The sequence below is a fragment of the Malaclemys terrapin genome, chromosome 4, assembly GCF_027887155.1.
Source record: "Malaclemys terrapin pileata isolate rMalTer1 chromosome 4, rMalTer1.hap1, whole genome shotgun sequence".
NCBI classification, from domain to species: Eukaryota; Metazoa; Chordata; order Testudines; family Emydidae; genus Malaclemys; species Malaclemys terrapin.
This window is the reverse complement of record NC_071508.1, coordinates 43,082,078-43,103,240: the sequence shown is the minus strand read 5'-3', so window position 1 is coordinate 43,103,240 and position 21,163 is coordinate 43,082,078. Positions and strand designations below refer to the sequence as shown.

Here is a 21,163-nt window from a genome sequence, read left to right as displayed (position 1 = left end):
GGTAAAAAGATTCTAAGTTTATCCTTAATTCAGTGAAGCCCAACTTTTTCAGCTGGACAGCCAAACATATTTCAAAAAGATCAAGGGACCACAATCAGTACATTGAGGTGGATTCTCTATCCTACTCCACTCACACAACACAAAGGGAGCAGAAACTATCAGTAAGTCCCCCATATATGCGAGAGTCCTCAGTGGATATAGAGCCACTGAATTCAGATCCTATGCCTCCCTGCCTGCAGCTCCTGATGTAAAGGGAATGTGGAGGGGAGAGTAGCTGGTGTGTGATGCACTCTTGACAATCCCTTGCTGGAGTATGGTCTCTTGAGGACTGAATCAAGCTGGAGCAAAGATTCTCTAGCCTGAGGTAGGGCAGAGAATCTGGGAGCCATAATCAGTTGTGGGTTCTCAGCTTCAGCTTTTCTACTCCTCTCCTGGGCTGCCCTGGGTGGCTGCATTGGGGAAAGGAGCCATCATTTGACAGATACTCCCATAGGGCCAATATAGATGTACTCAAACTTCTATCATGCTACCTCTGGGCTTCCCAAAGCCTGGCAAGAAAGAAATTAATGCACAAGCCAGAATTATTCTCTCATTCCTTCCCTAGGATGCAGCAGAAGACCAGTGGGGGAGCTGCTTAGCAGCTGCAACAAGGAAGGGACTCAGATGCTGGTCAGAGCACTCTAGGCTCACACCAGAGCTGCTCCTGAGGCTCCAAGGGAAACAGCGGGAGATAGATGGGAAAGCAGTCCCATCGATTTCCTCCTTGTAGTAATAGGGCTGATTCAAATGTTTCAGTTTAGAAGTCATATCACATAGCTGAGGGTATACATTTTCAGTTTATAGTCAAGTACATTTCTTCTTAACACTGTCATCCTTGAAGGCCACAATTTAAAGCCTTGATGTCCAAAGTCGTCCACAGGTCACATTTGGATACCCATTCCTTAAATTAAAATATGTGTGTTAATCGAGAAAAATAAGAATATAACCAAATAGAATGAATACTAACTATTTGTGCTCTTAAAAGACGTAACCTGGCTTCTTCCACTATGTCAGCAATTTGTTGAGGTGTTGTCTCAGATGAAATTTCTTCATTACAATTTGGACATTCAAGTGTTCTAACATTTTGGGAAACTTCCTCTATGTCAAACTAAATAAGAAAAACAGAAACAAGTGAACTGATCGTAACATATTGGAAACATGAGAACCAAAAAGCTAACTAAGAGAATTATGTTTAAAAAACAAAGGCTAACATTAAATTAAAAATGCTAATTCAAATGAAAATTTAATCTCCATATGGAGTTAGACACAAACGGAAATTGTTACATCAAGACAAAGTCAGAAATTAAATTTGCAGTATTTCATCATAGCAAAGAAATCTAAGGATCTAAATTGTATGTTTATATTAAAAATTAAAACTTTTTTCAGAAAGATTCTGAACTATTTCTGTTCTTCCTTCTGTGAATCAAGGAGGATGGCTGTGTCCCCTATTCTCAAGAAGCTTATTTATACTCCTATGAATAAATTACAATAAATAAATTATTTAAAACCAAAGTTATTAGAAAAAAGTATGACTTTGTTATGGTTTTCTTAAAATATATAAATGCTAAGAAACGTTGGAAAGAATGGCTATGAAGTATCATATTATAAAGATCTATACAATGTACTCTGAGTGACTGTTCATTTGTGTAGGCCTTGAAGACCACATGTGAAGGATAAAAGGGTGCAACTGTTTTAATTTTTCTGAAGCGGAGGATCAATTTTCAAAAGTTTGGTAGATGCTACTGTAGATGCTCTTTGAGCACTAGAAGGAAATATATATTCTGGTTAGTGACCTACTGGATGATTAGTCAACTGCTGATACAGAGTTAACAAAATAAACTTGAATTAATTAACGGGTCATAAGAGTGGCATGGATTGATCTAATCATAGCCTGAATCCTAGCCCCAGTAAAACCCAAATAATGATCTGAACAATCTACCTCTAAGGATGTCTGTGCAGGATATCTAGCCCCTAATTTTTTGGTATATTAATTTTCCCCCCTTCATAAAAGCCCCATAATATTAATGGTAGATCAGATATTTCCATCAAACTGGAGACCTCATTTATCATTACAATTCTCTCCCACTAGCCTGTAAAACTTAATAGTGGAGAGTCTACCTTTCTTGAAATGGATGCCAGTGTAAATCAAAAGCTGTGAATCATTCTTTTGTTTCAAGCATTACTTTTGCCTCTTACAAAGAAAATTATGTAAGAAATATAATAAAGATAAATGACTCACTTTATAAGGGTAATCAATTTTAATTGCTTCTTCAGCAATGGTCCAATTTGCATCAGCTAAAAATCTATCGAATTTCACCATGGAAAATGCGTTGGCCTCCATTTCTTTTATACGCTGAACAGCACTGTACATTACCATACGCTTTGGAAGAGTAATATTACATAGACCTATGGAAAGGAAGAAAATAAATACATTTAGGTTGTCAATATATTTGTAAGATGTGAAAGTGAATCCCTGACTGAGACTATGGGGTGACTGACTGGCTGAAAGGCCATTTCTGTAAAGTTGCTGGGAACAGGGTAAAAGTCTTAATTTAAGAAGCCATATGCTCAGACCATTGCCAGAAACCAGAGATTTCACTTTGTAACAGCAGCTGCATGCTGCTCTCACCAGCTCCTCTACTCTGCAGACCCATTTGTTTCCAGTGGCAACTGAATAGGACTATTGGGCTGTTCTTTTCCATAGGGTCTTTTACATGAATATTTATTGTGCTATTCCGAGCAATCCATTTCCCTCTTTTTAAGGTCTCTTTCTCATTAGTTAACTGAGGACTCTTTCAGATAGTGTTTGGTACTGTATTGTAATACTGTGAGTGTTAGAGATTTTTATAGAACTTCATCTTTTCTACAGTTCTGTTTTTCACTCTTCTTGTCTTTTATTTCACAACCACCTTCCTGAGAGGACGTCTACACTTGAAACTTGCTGTGGGTTTTGTTAAATGCCTTCACAACAACTGTTGTGTGAGCAGTATATACACAGCACACTGTGATCCTTCAAGTAAGGCACTTTTGCCTTGTATCACTGTGGCCACTTAGCACAGCAATGTTTTGAAATAAAGGTTTAGTATTCCTGGCAGACATCTAATGGTGCATTGCTTCACCGCTGTGCTGTGGGCATTCTGGGAGCTTTTTCACCACATATTGTGGGATACCTACCAGAAGGAAATAGGATTAGGGTATTTGGAGTCAAACTAAAAACTTCCCATGATTCCTCTCCTTTCATCCCAACATCCACATGGCTTTGGTGAGCCAGTGACATTTTCAAAGCACTGTCAAGCAGCAGGGAAGAAACATTGGTATATGCTACTATCCTCAAGGAGATGATACAAACAGGATGCCGCAAGCATATGTAAAATAGTGCAATGGCTTCAGAATCAGAGTGCTCCGGTCACCTGAGGAGGAGGAGATGAAATCAAGGAGGTGAGTCTCTTAGATCTTTCACTGGCACAACTTCACCTCATTGGACCAACACTTTTAGGCTCGGACACATAGTACTGACTAGTGGGACAGGATAGTGCTGCAGGCCTGTGATGGCCAGCAGCAGTGACAGCACTTTCAGGATGTCAAAAGCCACATTCCTGGAGATGTGTGTAAAGCTTGCCATAGAGCTCCAGTGGTGGAAGAGCTGCATGCAAGCTCTCTTCACTGTGGAGAAGCATGTGACCATTGCCATCTGGAAGCTTACCACACTGGATTGCTAGCAGTCAGTAGCTAACCAGTCTGGTGTTAGTAGATCAATTGTCAAGACTGTTGTCATGGAGATGTGTGCTGCTTCCAAGAAGGTGCTGTCCCCTGGGTAATAAAGCAGGGCAATGCACAGGAGGTTATTAATGGTTATGCACAGTTGGGGTCACTGATGGGATCCAAATACCTATTCCTTGCCGACCCTGACCCCCCAGGCCTCTGAGGTCATCAGAAGAACAAGGTATTTCTCCCTGGTGCTGCAGGTCTTGGTTAATCACCATGTTCACAAACATTAATGTGGGGTGGTCTGGAAAGGTCCATGATGCCAGGATCTTTAGAAACTCTGGATTGTTTTCTGTAATGAGAAATTGAACTTCTGCTCTCATGGTATCTATGTACAATAAAAGTGTTACGATTCCTCCAGTCATTCTGGGAGACCAAGGTTATTCCTACTTTCCTGGATTATGAAGCATTTTACTGGACTCCTGGATTGCAGAAAGGAATTGTATTTGCAGAAGGATAATGGAATGTACATTTGGAAGACTGAAAGGTAAACGGAGGCGCCCAATGTCAAGGCTGGATATAAATGAAAAGTATTTGCCTTTGATTATAGCTGCTTGCTGTGTTTTGCACAATTTTTGTGAAAGGAAGGGAGAGAGACTTACCGATGGAGGCAAGGAGGAGATTGGCAGACTTGCAGAAGGTTTTGAACAGCCAGAGGGAAGCACTTATGAAATGATGCAACTGCTGAGGGGCACAGAGTCAGGAATCCATTGTGTTCCAACTCTGAAGCTACAGGCCACTTGTGAACAATAGATATGGTTTTGTACCAGGTTTTAATCAAGATTACTGCACAAGTATTGCTATGTATGTGCAGTCGTGCAAAGTTCTTAAGTTTCATGTGAGACATTTTAATGAACCGTTTAATGAATTTGTTCACCAAAGGTGAACTTTATAATGAATTGTACAAGATGCAGAAACACAACTGCAAAGACATTTTCAATTTACTTTTAATAAACACAATATACCAATTAAAATGTACTCCATAGTCACAGTAAAATAATTATTAAAAATACATAATTTGCAAATTTTAAAACCCATTCAAAAACTAAAAAAGTTATCTAAAAGTGCAGTGGGCAGATCACTTTGTGATTTCAAGGTCACAAGTGTGTATAAGCAAGGTGCTCAAAACTATTCTCTGCAGCTTGAAGGGTGGGATGGGGCAGAAGAGTCTATTCCTTGCAGGTGAGGGAAATAAAGGGCTTTCCTATTGTCCACTGTTCTCTTTGTTGTCCTGAAGCATGGAATGTCTAGAAAAAATGGTTACTAACCTTTTGTAACTATTGTTCTTCAAGATGTGTTGCACAAGTCCATTCCACTCTAGATGTATTTGCACTCTGAGCACAGTCATCAGAAATTTTTCTCAGTGGTACCCATCGGGGTAGCTTGAGGACCCTCTGGTGCCGTGTACTCATAGCACTGGTTCAAAGCACCCAGCTGACCCTGCGCCTCCTCAGTTCCTTCTTACTGTGTATGACAATTGCTGTAACTTCTATCATCCTTTCTTTGGCAAGCTCTCTCAATGATCTTCTCTTTTGCATATTTGTACATGTTATTAGTGGCGAGTAGTTTTAGTGAAAGTTTGTAACTTACTGAGTTATTGGCATTTTTATCCGTTTCCCAGTGCTGAGGCATGCCTTGGTGCCTCAGGGCGATCCGCACTCAAGCTGCCTGAAGTGCCTGCAAGAAGCACATGTAGGGGGACCACTGCCAGATCCACAGAGACTTTAAGCCTTGCATGAAGAAGGACCGGGAGACAGGCTGAAGTTTTTGTCTAGAAAATAACCTATTTCTGGGTGTTGTTGCAGTGAATGGTGTGTCCCAGAATGTGAAGGTATCCGAGGTAAAGGGGAATCATATGCTGTGGTACAGTCCTTGATCAATGAACCACCATGTTCTCCAGGAGGGTTGTTTACCTCTCCATCATTCCCAGCAACTCTGCCTATGAGGATCTAACCATTTCCCTGTCCTTTTCTCTCTTCTCTTTTTCATGTTTCAGGAACCCTTCCCTCTGCTCTTTCACCTTTTTATCCTTCTCTTGGGATGCGCATACAATTTATTTCAATAAGTTATCTCTTGAGCTCCTTTTCCTCCTATGTAAATTGGACAGGCATTTAAATCAATGTTAGCACCCCTGTGTGTGTGATTGCCACAATGTGTCAGCTACTATGCGGGGGGGGGAGAACAAGTTATTGTCAACATTGTAGTCACCCTGTAAACATTGATAAAATGTTGCTTTTTGTTCGATTTTGGAATTCCACTCCCATAGGTTCTTCCCAGTCTTCAGTGATCTCTGAGATGGTAAGACATTTTCACAGACTTCCCAATTTGGGTAGAATCCCTGGACCTGTGTTGTAGGGCTGGGTGACATAAGAATGGTCATAGTGGGTCAGACCAAAGGTCCATCTAGCCCAGTATCTTGTCTTCTGACAGTGGTCAATGCCAGGTGCCCCAGAGGTAATGAATAGAACAGGTAATCATCAAGTGATCCATTCCCTGTTGCTCATTCCCAGCTTCTGGCAAACAGAGGCTAGGGACACCATCCCTGCCCATCCTGCTAATAGCTATTGATGGACCTATCATCCAGGGTGTGTATACTTGTTCTGACAACTTAGGAAAGGTTAATAAGGACCAGGTGGCCATGTGCATTAGGGGAATGTGGCTTATTTAAACACAGTGCACAAGACACAGGCTAGTTATTGCATATTTACTTCTACAGGTTGCTGGTGGGATGGGAGTTGGCGAGAAGCCAACAGAGGGAGGCTAATAATTGCATGTGCCCTTCTGCAGGCTGTCCTTACCTTGGATTAGGATGGATAAAAATCAATGATTTAAAAAAAAATTAAAAAAAACAGATTCTTTTTATTTAAATCAGATTTTTTTGATAAAATGCTTTGAGGAAAAATGTTTCTAAAGATAGTTTTAATTAAGATACATTATAGCTCAAAGATCTCATCATGGAATGGGTATTATAAATTCTAATTCTATAGTATGAGACAATATATTCATGTAATGTTTAAGAAAAGTTTTGTAAATGAGTTCCAATAGTTCATGGATTAGGGACCCAATTTTATGGGGTTCCAGGGGCTTCTGTATAGATTATTTAGGTTAATCTTTCTATCTACCCAATGGGACTCAGTGCTCAGTCTAGAAGATACCATCAGAGATGCTTAGTTTTACAGCTCTTTTTCCTTGTTTTTAGGTCCAAGGGGGTTGGATCTTGATCCACCAGGAGTTGGTGGGAGAAAGGAGGGGGGATGGTTAATTTCTCCTTGTTTTAAGATCCAAGGGGTTTGGATCTGTATTCACCAGGGAATTGGTGAAGAGTCTCTCAAGGCTACCCAGGGAAGGGAATTAGTATTTTGGAGTGGTGGCAGTGGACCAGATCTAAGCTGGTAGTTAAGCTTAGAAGTTTTCATGCAGGCCCCCACATTTGTACCCTAAAGTTCAGAGTGGGGAAGCAGCCTTGACAATCCCTTACACTTGAACTCACTTAAACCCTCTTTTTCATTAAATACATTTTTTACTTTTATTCTAAATCAACCTAGTTCTGTGTTTGATCTTACGTTACTAACAACTTACTAGTTTAAAGCAACAAGCTGCTGTGCTTTTGTCACTTTAAAGGAGCAACAGATCTTATTACTCTTCTGAATGTTCAGGAGAGGGCTGGATATTTCAGGGGAAATATTTGGAGAATGTTTTGGGGAAATTCAGGACTGAGGGTTGTTGGGGTCACTTGGTTAGCAGTAACCAAGGCTGGCAGAAACCAGAGTGTGTCTGTGGTAAAAAAAAGCAGTCCGCTGAAGTCAGAGTTGCTGAACTAGGGCTGCTCAACACACAGACACTCAGTGAATGCTTGTGTGCTGGCTGGGATCATCTAGTCAGAGAGCTACAGCAGCCGAGCATTTTAAAGCACTCAGGGTTACATGACACACAACCTCTCACTGGTCAGGGTTGAATGCCAAAACATGACAGTGAGGTACTGGAGATAGCAGAGGGTGTGGTATGGGGTGGTCTGGCATAGCCTTGAATTAGAGGACTGCCAGGAATAATACTCAGACAGCCAGTCCAGTGAGACTGGAAGGGGAAAACTATAATGACCAGAGGGCCAAGCCACAAAGAGGAAGCAACTGAGTCCAGAGAGACAGAGAGAGAGTGACCACAAGGCAAGCAACCAAAGGAGGAAGCACCAAATAGGTCAAGAACTAATCCCAAGATGTGCCACAAGGAGGCACCCTAGCAGTGAGCAGGAAACCCTGTGACAGTGCTATATTTTGTTTACACAGGGCAAATGTCATCAGATTGTGATCACTGGTACCTAGGAGATTGGTAATTTTTAATCTCAGTCACTAACTATTCTTTGCCCATCAGAATGGACTCCAACAGTGAGCTATCACCGTCTATGTTAATAAATCATCGTCCATTATTTTTAGAAACTGCAAGGAAGTTTTATTACTGGCTACATAAAATATTGAACCAATGTCCCCCAGGTTAAAGTCATCCATGATAAAAAACGGTTACTAACCTTCAGTAACTGTTGTTCTTGGAGTGTGTTGTACATGTCCATGCTGATGTAGGAGTATGCGCACCCTGAGCACAGTCGCTGGAAAATTTTCCCCTAATTGTATCTGTTGGATTGGCTCTAGCGCCCTCTGGTGCTGCATGCTCATAGTGCCAGTATAAAGGACCCGGCCAACCCCAGCCCCCCTCAGTTCCTTCTTCCGACCAACTCTGATAAAAGGGGAGGAGGAGCAGGTCTTGGAATGGACATGTGCAACACATTTTAAAGAACAACAGGTACAGAAGTTTAGCAACCATTTTTCTTCTTCAAGTGTTTGTACATGTCCTTTCCGATGTAGGTGAATCCCAAGCAGTCGTATAGGAGGTGAGCTGAGAGTTCATGGACGTGCTGACTGAAAGTCCGCTTGGCCAAAGCTGGCATCGTCCTTGGCCTGTTGGGTGATGTGTACCAAGAACGTGTGCACTGATGAGCAAGTTGCTGCCCTGCAGATGTCCTGAATAGGCACCTGCACTAGGAAAGGAGCCAAGGAAGCTTACAATCTCATGGAATGAGTAGTTAGGTCAGTTGGAGGCAGAACTAACCTGATTGTAACCCGACCTGCCAGATTGTAGCACGTGCGAATGCAGGATGTGATCCAGGATAAAATTCTCTGAGCGGAGATAGGGAGGCCCTTCATCCTGTCAGCTACCGCTATGAACAGCTGAGTAGATTTACAGAATGGCTTGGTCCTTTCTATGTAGAACACTAGGGCCCAACTGACATCTAAAGAGTGGAGACATTGCTCCTCCCTATTCGCATGTGGTTTTGGGAAGAAAACTGGTAGGAAGATTGCTTAACTGCAATAGAACTGTGAAACCATCTTCAGGAAGAAAGCAGGGTGCAGATACAACTGCACCTTATCCTTAAAGAAAATCATATACGGGGGCTCTGAGGTGAGGGCTTGAATCTCCAAAATCTTTTTTGGCTGAAGTGATAGCCACTCAAAAGGCCACCTTCCAGGAAAGATGTGTTCATGAGGACGTGGCTAGCAGCTTGAACGGGGGACCCATAATTCTTGATAAGACAAGGTTTAGGTCCAGGGAGGAACGTGTTCTCTACCCCGGGGGGATAATCTCTATGCCCTTTAGGAAATGGATCGACATCTCATAGGAGAAGATGGAGTGTGTGTTTGACTGGGGAATGGAAGGCCGATATCGCTGGAAGGTGAACCCTGACAGAAGAGATAGCTAGGCCTTGTTGCTTCCAATAGAAGAAGCACTCCAATATATGCTGTAGTGAAGAATGTGATAGCAAAACTCTGCATTGGGAAGACTAGAAGGAGAACCACTTCCACTTAGCAAGGTAAGTGGCCCTGGTGGAGGGCGTCCTACTACCTAACAGGACTTGACGAACATGTTCCGAGCAAGCTTGCTCTCCAATATTCAGCCATGGAGCCTCCACACAGTCTGATGAAAAGTTAAGATTTGGATGAAGCAGGCAAGAGATCTAATAGAGTGGCGAACCAGTGTTGCTTGGGCCATGCCGGGGCTACGAGAATGACTTGGTCCTGGTCCCGCTTGATCTTCACCAGAACCTTGCGCACTAGTGGGATGGGGGGAAAGCGTAATACAGATGATCTAGCCATGGTAGCAGGAATGCATTTGTAAAGACCCTGGACTGTGGGCCTCACATGGAGGCAGAACTGGTGGCACTTCCTGTTGTTCTGGGTAGCAAATAGGTCTATTTGGAGAGTCCCCCACAGTTGAAAAATGTCCCTTGTGATGTCCAGCCAAAGGGACCACTCATGGTGAGTGGAGAAAAACACACTGAGGCGATTCACTAACTCGTTCTGAACTCCCAGCAGATGAGAAGCTTTGAGGTGGATGGAATGCATTATGCAGAACTCCCACAGCTAAACTGCCTCCTGGCAAAGGGGGAAGTGCACGCACAGCTGTAGTGCTGTCTGTAAGAACCAACACATCCTTGCCCATAATGTGAGGCAGGAATGCCTGACAGGCCAGCTGAACTGCCCTGAACTCTCTGACAATGTGGAGAGAGAGCTCTTCTGAAGACCAGAGGCCTTTGAGTCCCAAAGGGCCCTGTGACAGGGTAGTAGCTCACCGCTGTGGCGCCTCCTCCTGGTCGTCTTGGGGAATTAGTTTTAGCCAGTAGAGCGCCCTCTTTGGGTGGCGTCCCGCCTGTCGTCTCGCCGTCGTTGGGTGTGCGGGTTTGCGCTGCTCTCCACGTACGGCGTCCTCTTCCGGAGCACTGCCCTCCGACAGTGTTCCCTGGTCCATTCACACCCCCTTCCGGGGGGGGGGGGGGGTTAAACAACAGCCCCACACCCTCGAGTCCAATCCTCACAGTCCAGGACCTGGTGTGGTTCTGACCGGCCGCTCCCTGCGACCCATGGCTGTGCGTGGGGCAGCACAGCAAACAAAGGGGGGAAAGGGGGGGGGACTCAGGCCCACCCACTACTCTGAGTCCCGGTCCAGAGGCCCTCGGGTGACAGTCTCACTGTCCTTCTTCTCCTTCCTCCTCTGACTATCCCTCTGGACCACTTCCCCAACAGCCCTTCTCTACGCTAGGCCTCCTCCTCTCAGGCCTGCCGCCTAGCAGGCTATGGAGTGGGGCCTTCTCCCACTCTCTCAGGCTGGCCTACACTGCGCTGTCCGTGATGCTGGCCTCCCAGCTCTGGAGACAGACCTTCCCCTCTGAAGGCCTGGGACAGACTGACTGCTCCTGTTCTGGGCAGCCTTTTATATGGCTAAGCCGGGCTCTGATTGGCTGGCTCCAATCTGCCTTCTGATTGGCTCCCAGTAAGCCCTCTCCTGATTGGCCGCACGTCTACGCAGGCGCCTAGGCCTGCCGCAGCCCAGTCTCTCTGGGTGTGGGGTAATCGCCCACCACAGGCCCCAAGTAGGCTCCCTAGTCCAGTTCCAAGGCATCCAAGACCAGGGACATTGATGGCTGGTGCCAGGAAAAGGGAACTCCCTCACAAATAATACGCTGGTCTAGCCACCAATCCAGGGAAGCGAGGACTCAGGGAGGTATAGTGAGAACCTAGTCTAAATGGTGATGGCTTGGCAAGTACACCATGACCAGCTATGCCTGAAGGGGTCTAGGTACAGGCACACATGTTTCAACACATAAGTGCAAGAATCTACGTGACCCAGGAGTCTTAGACAGCTCCGTGCTGTTGAAACTGGGTGGACCTTGAGGGATCTTATCAGGTCCACGATCACCTCAAACTGGCCTCCTGGGAGACAGGCTCTGGCCTGAGTGGAGTCGAGTACTGGTCTGATGAACTCTATCCTCTGTGCTGGGACGAAGGTAGACTTCTGAATGTTTATTAGTAAGCCTAAGGCCTGGAAAATCGACTGGATGAGGTGGAAGTTGGACCCCACTTGAACCCTGGACTGGCCTCTAGACTCCCAGTTGTCAAGATATGGGAAGACCTGTACTCCCCATCTCCTCAGGAAGGCCACCACTACTGCCATACATTTGGTGAAGACCCACTGAGCAGCCAACAGGCCAAATGGAAGTACTGCAAACTGGTAGTGTGTATGGTTCAAGACAAATCTGAGAAACCTTCTGTGTCCTCAGAAAATCGATATGTGGAAATAGTCGTCCTTTAAATTGAGGGCAGTATATCAGTCCCCAGGATCCAAAGAGGGAATGATGGAAGTTAGGGACACCACGCAGAACTTTAAGTTCTTGAGGTAGTGCAGGTCTAGAATAGGCCCGAGACAACCTTGGGCTTTCAGAATTAGGAAGTAATGGGAGTAGAACCCCTCTCATCTCCAGATTTGTGAAATCTCTTCCATGGCTCCCATCTGAAGGAGAGACTCTGGATCGTCTAGCCAGTGGTGGCACTCTGCTCTCAGAGACCACTGAGTAGGAGCATAAGAGGGAACCCTGGGCTTGGGTCATGTCAGGGTAGGAGTGCCTCAGAGAGTAGCACAGGTGGCTCCGAGGGTGAGAGGAGAACTCCCCTTCCATCTCTGAAGAGAGAGTCCCATGCTGTCTGCCCAAAGACGGGTGTCGGAGTCAGCAGGGCCTCCCGTGTCACTGTTGCAGTGCTGAGTTTGAGGCGTAGCCTGACTTAGATCTCACTCTGTCCCAGTCCCCATGCCTGGCCATCTTCAGCACTGGGGAATGACCCCTCTCAGATGGCTGCGTCTTGTGCTTCTTCTTGGGCACCAGGAATGGGGAATGGTGCAGAGACTCTCATACAGTGACAGGAGCACTTTGCACCAATGCCGAGGTACTCGGTGCCAAGTCAGAGAAACTCAGTTCCAAAGTGAGTCTTAGCGCTGCTTCCATAAGAATGACCTTCAGTCTTGCCTCTTGGTCCTTTTTTGTGTGAGATTTGAAGTTCTTGCAGATCTGGCAGTGATCTCTTATGTGAGTCTCTCCCAAGGCCTTGAGACAACTTGAGTCCAGGTCACTCAAGGGCACTGGTTTGCCACAGGGCTTGAAACCCAGTGACAGAGGCATGCCCCGGCATTGAGAAACTAACCTACTTCACTAACTGAGGGAGAAAACTCCAAACATTTACTAACTAAAATTAAAATTAAAAAAAGGCATACAACCAAATCAACTATATACACTGCAAAAAGAGTGAAAAACCCACTGGGAAAAGCTTGCTGAAACAAAGAGAATAGTTCCAACGCCCTGTCACAGGCAGTAAAAAGATACTGAGGGGGCATGGGGTTAGCAGGGCCCTTTATCTTGGTAATATGAGTGCATGGCACCAGAGAGCACTAGAGCTTACCCAACAGATACCACTAAGGGAAAAATTTCTGGCAACTCTGCACAGGGCGTGCACACACCTACATTGGAATGGACATGTGCAAGCACTCGAAAAACGATTTTTCTTTCTATACACTACAGACAGATGTTTAAGGAGGAGTTTGTCCTATTCTCTACTGAGATTAAGTGATCTGTAAGAGATACCCACCAGTATCCCAACTTTAGTTTTACTAGTTAGAACTTTAATACATAAGTACTCAAGGTACTATGATTCTGAATCATCTATGACTCTAACAGGTAATCAAGTATCAGAGGGGTAGCCGTGTTAGTCTGAATCTGTAAAAAGCAACAGAGGGTCCCGTGGCACCTTTGAGACTAACAGAAGTATTGGGAGCATAAGCTTTCGTGGGTAAGAACCTCACTTCTTCAGATGCAAGTAATGGAAATCTCTAGAGGCAGGTATAAATCAGTGTGGAGATAACGAGGTTAGTTCAATCAGGGAGGGTGAGGTGCTCTGCTAGCAGTTGAGGTGTGAACACCAAGGGAGGAGAAACTGCTTCTATAGTTGGATAGCCATTCACAGTCTTTGTTTAATCCTGATCTGAGTCCACATGGACTCCTCCTGAGGGTCGAAATGACAGTCTGGACCTATACATAGAATGCTTCCGCCGACGTGCACAGGCAGAAATTGTGGAAAAACAACATCGCTTGCCTCATAACCTAAGTCGTGCAGAACGCAATGCCATCCACAGCCTCAGAAACCACCCTGACATTATCATCAAAGAGGCTGATAAAGGAGGTGCTGTTGTCATCATGAACAGGTCTGACTACCAGAAGGAGGCTGCCAGACAACTCTCCAATACCAAATTCTACAGGCCACTTTCCTCAGATCCCACTGAGGAATACACTAAGAAACTGCACCATCTACTCAGGACACTCCCTACACTAACACAGGAACAAATCAACACACCTTTAGAGCCCCGACCGGGGTTATTCTATCTACTACCTAAGATCCACAAACCTGGAAATCCTGGACGCCCCATCATCTCGGGCATTGGCACTCTCACTGAAGGACTGTCTGGATATGTGGACTTCCTACTCAGACCCTACGCCACCAGCACTCCCAGCTACATGACACCACAGATTTCCTGAGAAAACTACAATGCATTGGTGACCTCCCAGAAAACACCATCCTAGCCACCATGGATGTAGAGGCTCTCTACACAAACATCCCACATACAGATGGAATACAAGCTGTCAGGAACAGTATCCCTGATGATGACACAGCACAACGTATTGCTGAGCTCTGTGACTTTATCCTCACGCACAATTATTTCAAATTTGGTGACAATATATACCTCCAGACCAGTGGCACCGCAAATTTGCAAATCATTTGCAAATTTGACACCATCAGATCAGGATTAAACAAAGACTGTGAATGGCTATCCAACTACAGAAACAGTTTCTCCTCCCTTGGTGTTCACACCTCAACTGCTAGCAGAGCACCTCACCCTCCCTGATTGAACTAACCTCGTTATCTCCACACTGATATATACCTGCCTCTAGAGATTTCCATTACTTGCATCTGAAGAAGTGAGGTTCTTACCCACGAAAGCTTATGCTCCCAATACTTCTGTTAGTCTCAAAGGTGCCACAGGACCCTCTGTTGCTTTTTACAGATTCAGACTAACACGGCTACCCCTCTGATACTAAACAATTAATGATTTCTCTACTAGACAATTCCAAAGGAATGTCTAGTAGGTCCACCATCCTTTTAAGGAGGTCCTGAAGTAATCTACAGTTAACATATTTGATGGCCTCATCAGGTGATACTGAGGATATGGATAAAGGGGTAGGTTGGGCCTCATATTCCTCCACAAGGCCTTGCTGCTCATTCTGAGATTCCTGGTGATGCAGGTTCTTAAGAGTTCCTGAAAGGATAATTGAGTGTCTCCAGCAGGATTCTTAGAAAGCAACGATTTCCCCCTGCAACTTGATTCAGCTGACTAAGGAGCCGATGGGAAAAGGTGAAGGTCAAATGGCCACATTTGTGCCCCATAAGATAAGGCATATAGTGCCATAAAAGGATGGGATCCATGGAACAAGACCTCTGTAAAGCATGAAATCTGAAGTGAGAAGAATTTCCATTGAGGTTGCCTAGATGAAGGCAAAAACATCCTTGGAGAAGGACTCCTACTACCATACAGAGCTGAGGATACAGGTAAATAAAATTCCTCTAAAGGAAGAGCAGATCCCTGAGGTACAGAAACAGAGAGAGTTTCAGATCTTACATGACAGTAAGCAATGATACCATCAATGCTGGAGGCAGAGATTTTCATTTTTGATATCTTAAATTCTGGTACCACCACAGTTCTAAATACAAGACAATAGAGAGACATCTAACAATGGAGGCTCCAGTTCCAGAATCATCAAAAGTTTCACAGGAGGGAAAATAGGACAAAATTTTCAAAGTGAATACCTAAAGTCAGGCTCCTAACTCCAGAGATAACTAAATAACTGGCCTGATTTTCAGAGTGCCTAAATATGGATTTAGGATCCAACTTCAACCATGCTTTTTTTTTTTTTTAATCTTAGCCATAAGCACTTGTAACAAACACAGTTCCAGATAACAGTATCCCTAGCAGAAAATGGATTAGTTCACAAAGGCTCACATGATGCACCTGAGTCCACATAAAGTTCTAAGAGGGACAGCTAACTGTAGTAAAAATATTTCTGTGCTAATTACATAGGTATAGTGAAAGTATTGATGAAACAATATTGACGCATTGTATAGTATGTGAAAATTCGGATTATATATAAACATTTAAACAAACTAAACTGCAATGCATTTTTAAATACAAAAAGTAGCATCTACAGGCATATTTCTATTATGAATCAAAATTAGTCAGACCAGATTTTCAAAGTTAGCCACTCATAATTGCATGAATAGATTTGAATGTGCTAATTTTATGTACCTAAATAATCTGTGTGTACTTGTGCTGGTTATTTTATGCAAGGGTTACTCATATGCAAATATATTTGGCTGACTTACTTTGAAAAATCTGGTCCTGAATGTCATTATAGTTCTTTTATCACTTATTCCAACAAAATGTATCTAGTACAAGTTATGAACAAGTTTTGGGGGGAAAATGTAGATAGCCCTTTAAAAAATTTTTTTACCGTGTTCTTCATTGCTGCTGTACCCAGATCTTTTGACTGGCTAATCGCAAGAGCCATATTCAAAGTAAAAATACCCCTCATTCCACTCCAGACAATGACAGCTCCCCAGCGCCAGTTAAATCCATAACCAAGGCGGCTCAGAAGAGGGCTCAAGAACAAAACAACTAGACCTCTGTGTAAATAAAAGAATAAGATAATGAGCAAAAATATCAATGCTCAGAGATAGAGACATAGAGCTGGGTGTCATCAGCATATTGAAAGCATTGCAGTCCAAACCTTTATACAAACCTTCCAACAATCCCATGCACATGTTGAACAGGAGGGAAGACAAAATGGAACACTAGAGAATTTCAAATAGTCCTTAGTGGGAAGAGCTATGATCCCACACCATCCAATAGGAACATTAAGCCGGGAAAGAAGAGCCACCCAAAAGCAACAGCATCCACTTTTGATGCAGTGTGCAAGTGAATCAATATTACCGCACGAACTATGGTATTGAAGGTAGCTGATGTAAGCAGAGTCAGAATGAGCTCTACCCTGACATCTGGTGGTGAGCTGTGAAAAAGGACTTCAGGGGCTGATCTTGTTTGCATGGGCACACCCACCCTGCCTAGCATGAAGGGACTGCTTGCCCAAATGGTCACTTTGGCTGCTGTGGGATCCCCAGTCTCTTTGTTATTGGGGCAGGAGTAATAAAGGGTTATTATCCTGGTTATGTGAATCAAGGACAGTAGAACTGTACTTGGCAGTTTATGCTGGAGGGACTCGCCCTCAACTAAGTAGCACTTGCTAGGCAAGGGATATGGGTTCCAAAACCCAGTGAATTGAGATAGGTGGGGAGCAGGTATTTGTACCTGGGAGTATGGGCCCCAAACACCCCTTTGACCCCTCCTCTCTCCCCATGTAATAACAGAGCTAATTTTGACTCCATTAGGAGTCTTGTTACATGCTGCAGAGCTGAGATCACTAATACCTAGGTCTAAGCATTAGACCTACTTTGGGCTAGTGATGCACCAGCACTGATGCTCCCCTACTACCAGCTAAAATCACTGAGAGCTGAAGTCACTAAGAGCTGAGATCACTGAGAGCTGTGTTAAGTAGGGGGGAGGGCCTGAAGGCAAGTTGGTGAGCGGCTAGCAGGACGGCTAGCGGAGAGGTGCAGCTGGCAATGAAGACTGCAGCAGAACCCCATGGAGAGGCCAGGCAATTGGCCATCAACCCGAGCAGCGGAGCATGTAAGATTCCCTCCATACCTCCCCCGACTTCCACCCAGGCTGGGAGGTAAACTCTGCAGATGAACTTCTGAACTCTGGGGGCTGCACTGACCAAGTACAGAAACTGTGGGAGGGGTGACTTTTGAGTTGCTGGACTTAAGACCCTGAGGGGGAAAGGACACTGCCAAACTTACTTGGAGGTGGGTCTTTTGCTCATGGTTTGTGTTATGAATCCTGTTTGTGGTGTTTCCCCAACATAATGCCGCATTGTTTCCCTCCTTTATTAAAAGGCTTTTGTTACACTCAGACTCTGTGCTTGAGAGAGGGGAGTGGAATGTAATTGTCCCAGGTCACTGGGTGGGGGCTCGAGCCGATTTTGCATGGTGTTATTGAAACGGAACCCCTAGATATTGAACCCGGCCCTTGTTGCTGCCAACTCTGATGGGCAGAAGGGTTACACTGATAGATCTAATAATATTAGCATAGATACTTGATCTTCATTCACCACCAGGAGATCAAAATCAACCAGTGACAATAGTGCATTTTCTGTCCCATATGTAGGTCTGTACCTAGACTGCCAAGAGTCAAGTAGATCCAAGGCATTTAAGTACTATGAGACTGGTCTTACTGCAAACTTCTCTATAAATTTGATTGAGAATCGAATTTGGATACTGGCTGATAGTCAGCCAGATTATCAGCGGTTTTTGTTGTACTATTGGTGGGGTTTTTTGTTTTTTTTGTTTGACCAAAAAGTCCTACAGCAGCTACCTTCAGAGAAGCTGGCATCATGTCCTTGTTCTAAGGGAAATGCTGCCTTTCTCTGCTAACAATGGACCCTTCACGGGCCAAGAACTACTCAGAGCCAAAGACATGATTTTGGAACAAAGTGCTCCCAAAATTGCTAGTTCCTCACAAGTCACAGACTAAACTCAGAGAAGATATAGCATTTGTCCCCTTCAGATTCCTTTCTGCAGCCATAGAAGCAGACAGTTCATTCCCAATCCATATGATTTTATCCACAAAATCTGATATTTTGTCCCAACAGACTCAACCACAGAATGATGGCAGCTTGAATTACTTAAGCTGTCTAGCACACAATTTTACCATTCAAAATTTTGTAGAACTTCCTCTTTGCCTCTTATACAACCAGGCCATGAGAGTTCAAATATTCTCTATAAGGCAACTGATCAGACTCAGCCCATGATTTAGCAAAGGAATCCTGTTAACAAAGTTACCCCGCAAGCCCACAAAATGCTAAGCATTAATGTAATTCCAGCAATTACTGTTAGAAGCTGAACTCATTGCTGTTAGTGTTAAATAAAATCTAAAATAAACATAACATTGTATTTCTGAAAGCACCCCAACATGCCAGTGCCTGCATAAACAAAGAAAATGCAATGCAGTTTAAAATATCATAAAACAGATAACTCAATATTTTTAAAGCAATATGTGCAATCATGATTTTAAAAAGGCAGGGGGATGGGGCAGAGGGTTGTCCTACATAGGGGCAAACAGTAGTCCTTACCTTATAAGATTCAATGCAAGATAGAATGTTAAGATATAAAACAAATCATGAATAGTCACATGTGGACTGGCTTTTACAGCTATCACAATTCCAGTTATAATGAATATCATAACATGAGCCAAAAATGTCAGCATTGACCAGAACCTATGTTAAAGAAAAGCACAGAGATAGATTATAAAAAACACAGCACTAGTCTTCATTTCAGAATAAACATTAATGTAATCCTCATATTGGTTGATTATTCCCAGACTACTGTAGTTGGAAGCTATTATCTGCTATTGCCTGCTATTATCTGGAACATATTGTTACAGTATATCACCAAGGGTCAAAAATTTAACAAGATGCAAAGAGGGATTGGCAGCCACACCACTATGTTCACCTCTTTCATAGGACTATGATAAATTTTGTACCAAGTATGCCTTGTGAAGTATCATATGAAAAGTTACAATCTGCTGAACATTATTGTCTGAGTAAAACATGTATATCAGCATTGTATATTAATTTATAAATTCTACTATATGATTGTTACTGTAATATGCTATAATTCTGGATAATACCCATAAAACCAGTTTTTCAGAAACAAAGACACACTGGCCCCAGCCAGGTGTTAAAGCAGCCATTCACCAGCAGGCGGGAAGGTGTAAACAAGAAATGTACATTTCATCACAGGGATGGTTCATACTCACATCGGCAACAGACTGCATGTTGCCTGCATCGCAGCTTGGGGTAATCCTCAAAGAGGGGAGAGTGATATAAAAATGTGAGACAATGCCCTCCACTTCACCTTTTCTCCTCCCAGCCCTTTGCTGATAACATAAATGAATATCTGGAGGACACTGAACTAAGGGGGAGGCATCCAAGGCTGCAAAGAGACCCAGCCTATGAAATTTACTACAGCTTATGGTCAGAAAAACCTTTTGCTTTTATGCTTTTAAGTTCACTTAACCTGTTAAGTTGGGTATTAGTTTGCCTTTTTTTTTCTTTTCTTTTCTATCCTGACTTTTATGCACAATAAATGTATCTTCTTGTTTTATCTAAACCTGTGTGTTTGGATTTAAGTGTTTGAGAACCATCACTTGGGATATCAAGATTTGTCCATATCATTTTCCTTAGATGAAATGACAGACTTTCTATGAGCTTGTATTGTTCAGGAGAGTACTGAGAAGTACAAAATGCACACTTCTGGGGGAAAGTCTGGGAGTGGGAATCTGCTGTTGTTCTTCTGCAGTGCAATTCATGAGTGGCTAGCTAGTAGCACTCAATGCTGTGTAGCTGGGAGCAAGTTACACTCTGAAGGCTGTGTGTTAATGGGCCAAGAGTAGCTGTTCACTAGTAAAGCAGTGTAAAAAGCGCCTCAGATTGGAGAACTGAGGAGACACAGCTATTCAGCAGTCCAGATTGTACCCTGGGGAATGTCAAAGTCATTTATATGGAATACAATAATATCCAGATTTGTTATAGTAAATCTTTCAAAAACTTTTTTCTTTAATAATATAAAACCTCATACTTCATTATTTAAGCCAACTTCTAACTATTGGAGGTTAAGAGAGGACTTCTTCATGAGAGCAGATTATCACACATCTGCCTATTCTGGGGAATTCTGTACTTTCCTTACAGGCATCTTGAGCTTGCCACTTTAAGAGAATGTGTTTTTAAGTATGGAAAGTTTGAAGAGTGTGCAGCATTGTGTTATTAGGACCATTCTGGACAAAAAAAGATCTGACATTGAAAGCTAAATTTCTCAAAATATCCATTTTAAAATTAATTTTAAACACACAATTAATTTGTAAATTTTCAGAAAATTGCTAACTAGTGTAAGTCTTGAAAGGATACACTGTCTTCTTCATACATAATAAGGAGGCTGTATAGCTGCTTTAAACACAAAACACAACCTTAACTAGGGAGTCAAATACAAATGGAAGTGATATGCATGAGACATATTATTCAGCCATGTGATAAACATACTCCTTTAACCATCTCACCTATGCTTTATCCACTAATACATCTCTTTGGGATTTAATGTTTCATTCCAAATCTGTGAGCGGCTTTAAACAGCCACCATATTTTATTCACACCATCCTACCACAAAAACATTTCTCTCTCTTCCCCAAATGTGATCTCTTAGACTCAAAACTATCTTAAGTCCCAAGACTGACAAACTGACTCCTGAACCACTGAGAATTTTCA

General features: G+C 43.3%; 1 protein-coding gene across 1 annotated transcript in view; it reads right to left on the bottom strand.

Annotated features, from left to right (window-relative positions):
* LOC128836116 (sodium/hydrogen exchanger 10-like) overlaps positions 1-21,163 on the bottom strand; it is a 161,767-nt gene that overhangs the window by 69,648 nt on the left and 70,956 nt on the right. The window contains exons 8-12 of the mRNA XM_054026133.1: positions 18,977-19,120; positions 16,238-16,409; positions 4,407-4,488; positions 2,279-2,445; positions 1,007-1,147 (exon numbers count right to left, since the gene is read on the bottom strand). Of these exons, the coding sequence (XP_053882108.1) occupies positions 1,007-1,147; positions 2,279-2,445; positions 4,407-4,488; positions 16,238-16,409; positions 18,977-19,120 (706 nt within the window). The remainder of the gene's footprint in view (positions 1-1,006; positions 1,148-2,278; positions 2,446-4,406; positions 4,489-16,237; positions 16,410-18,976; positions 19,121-21,163) is intronic.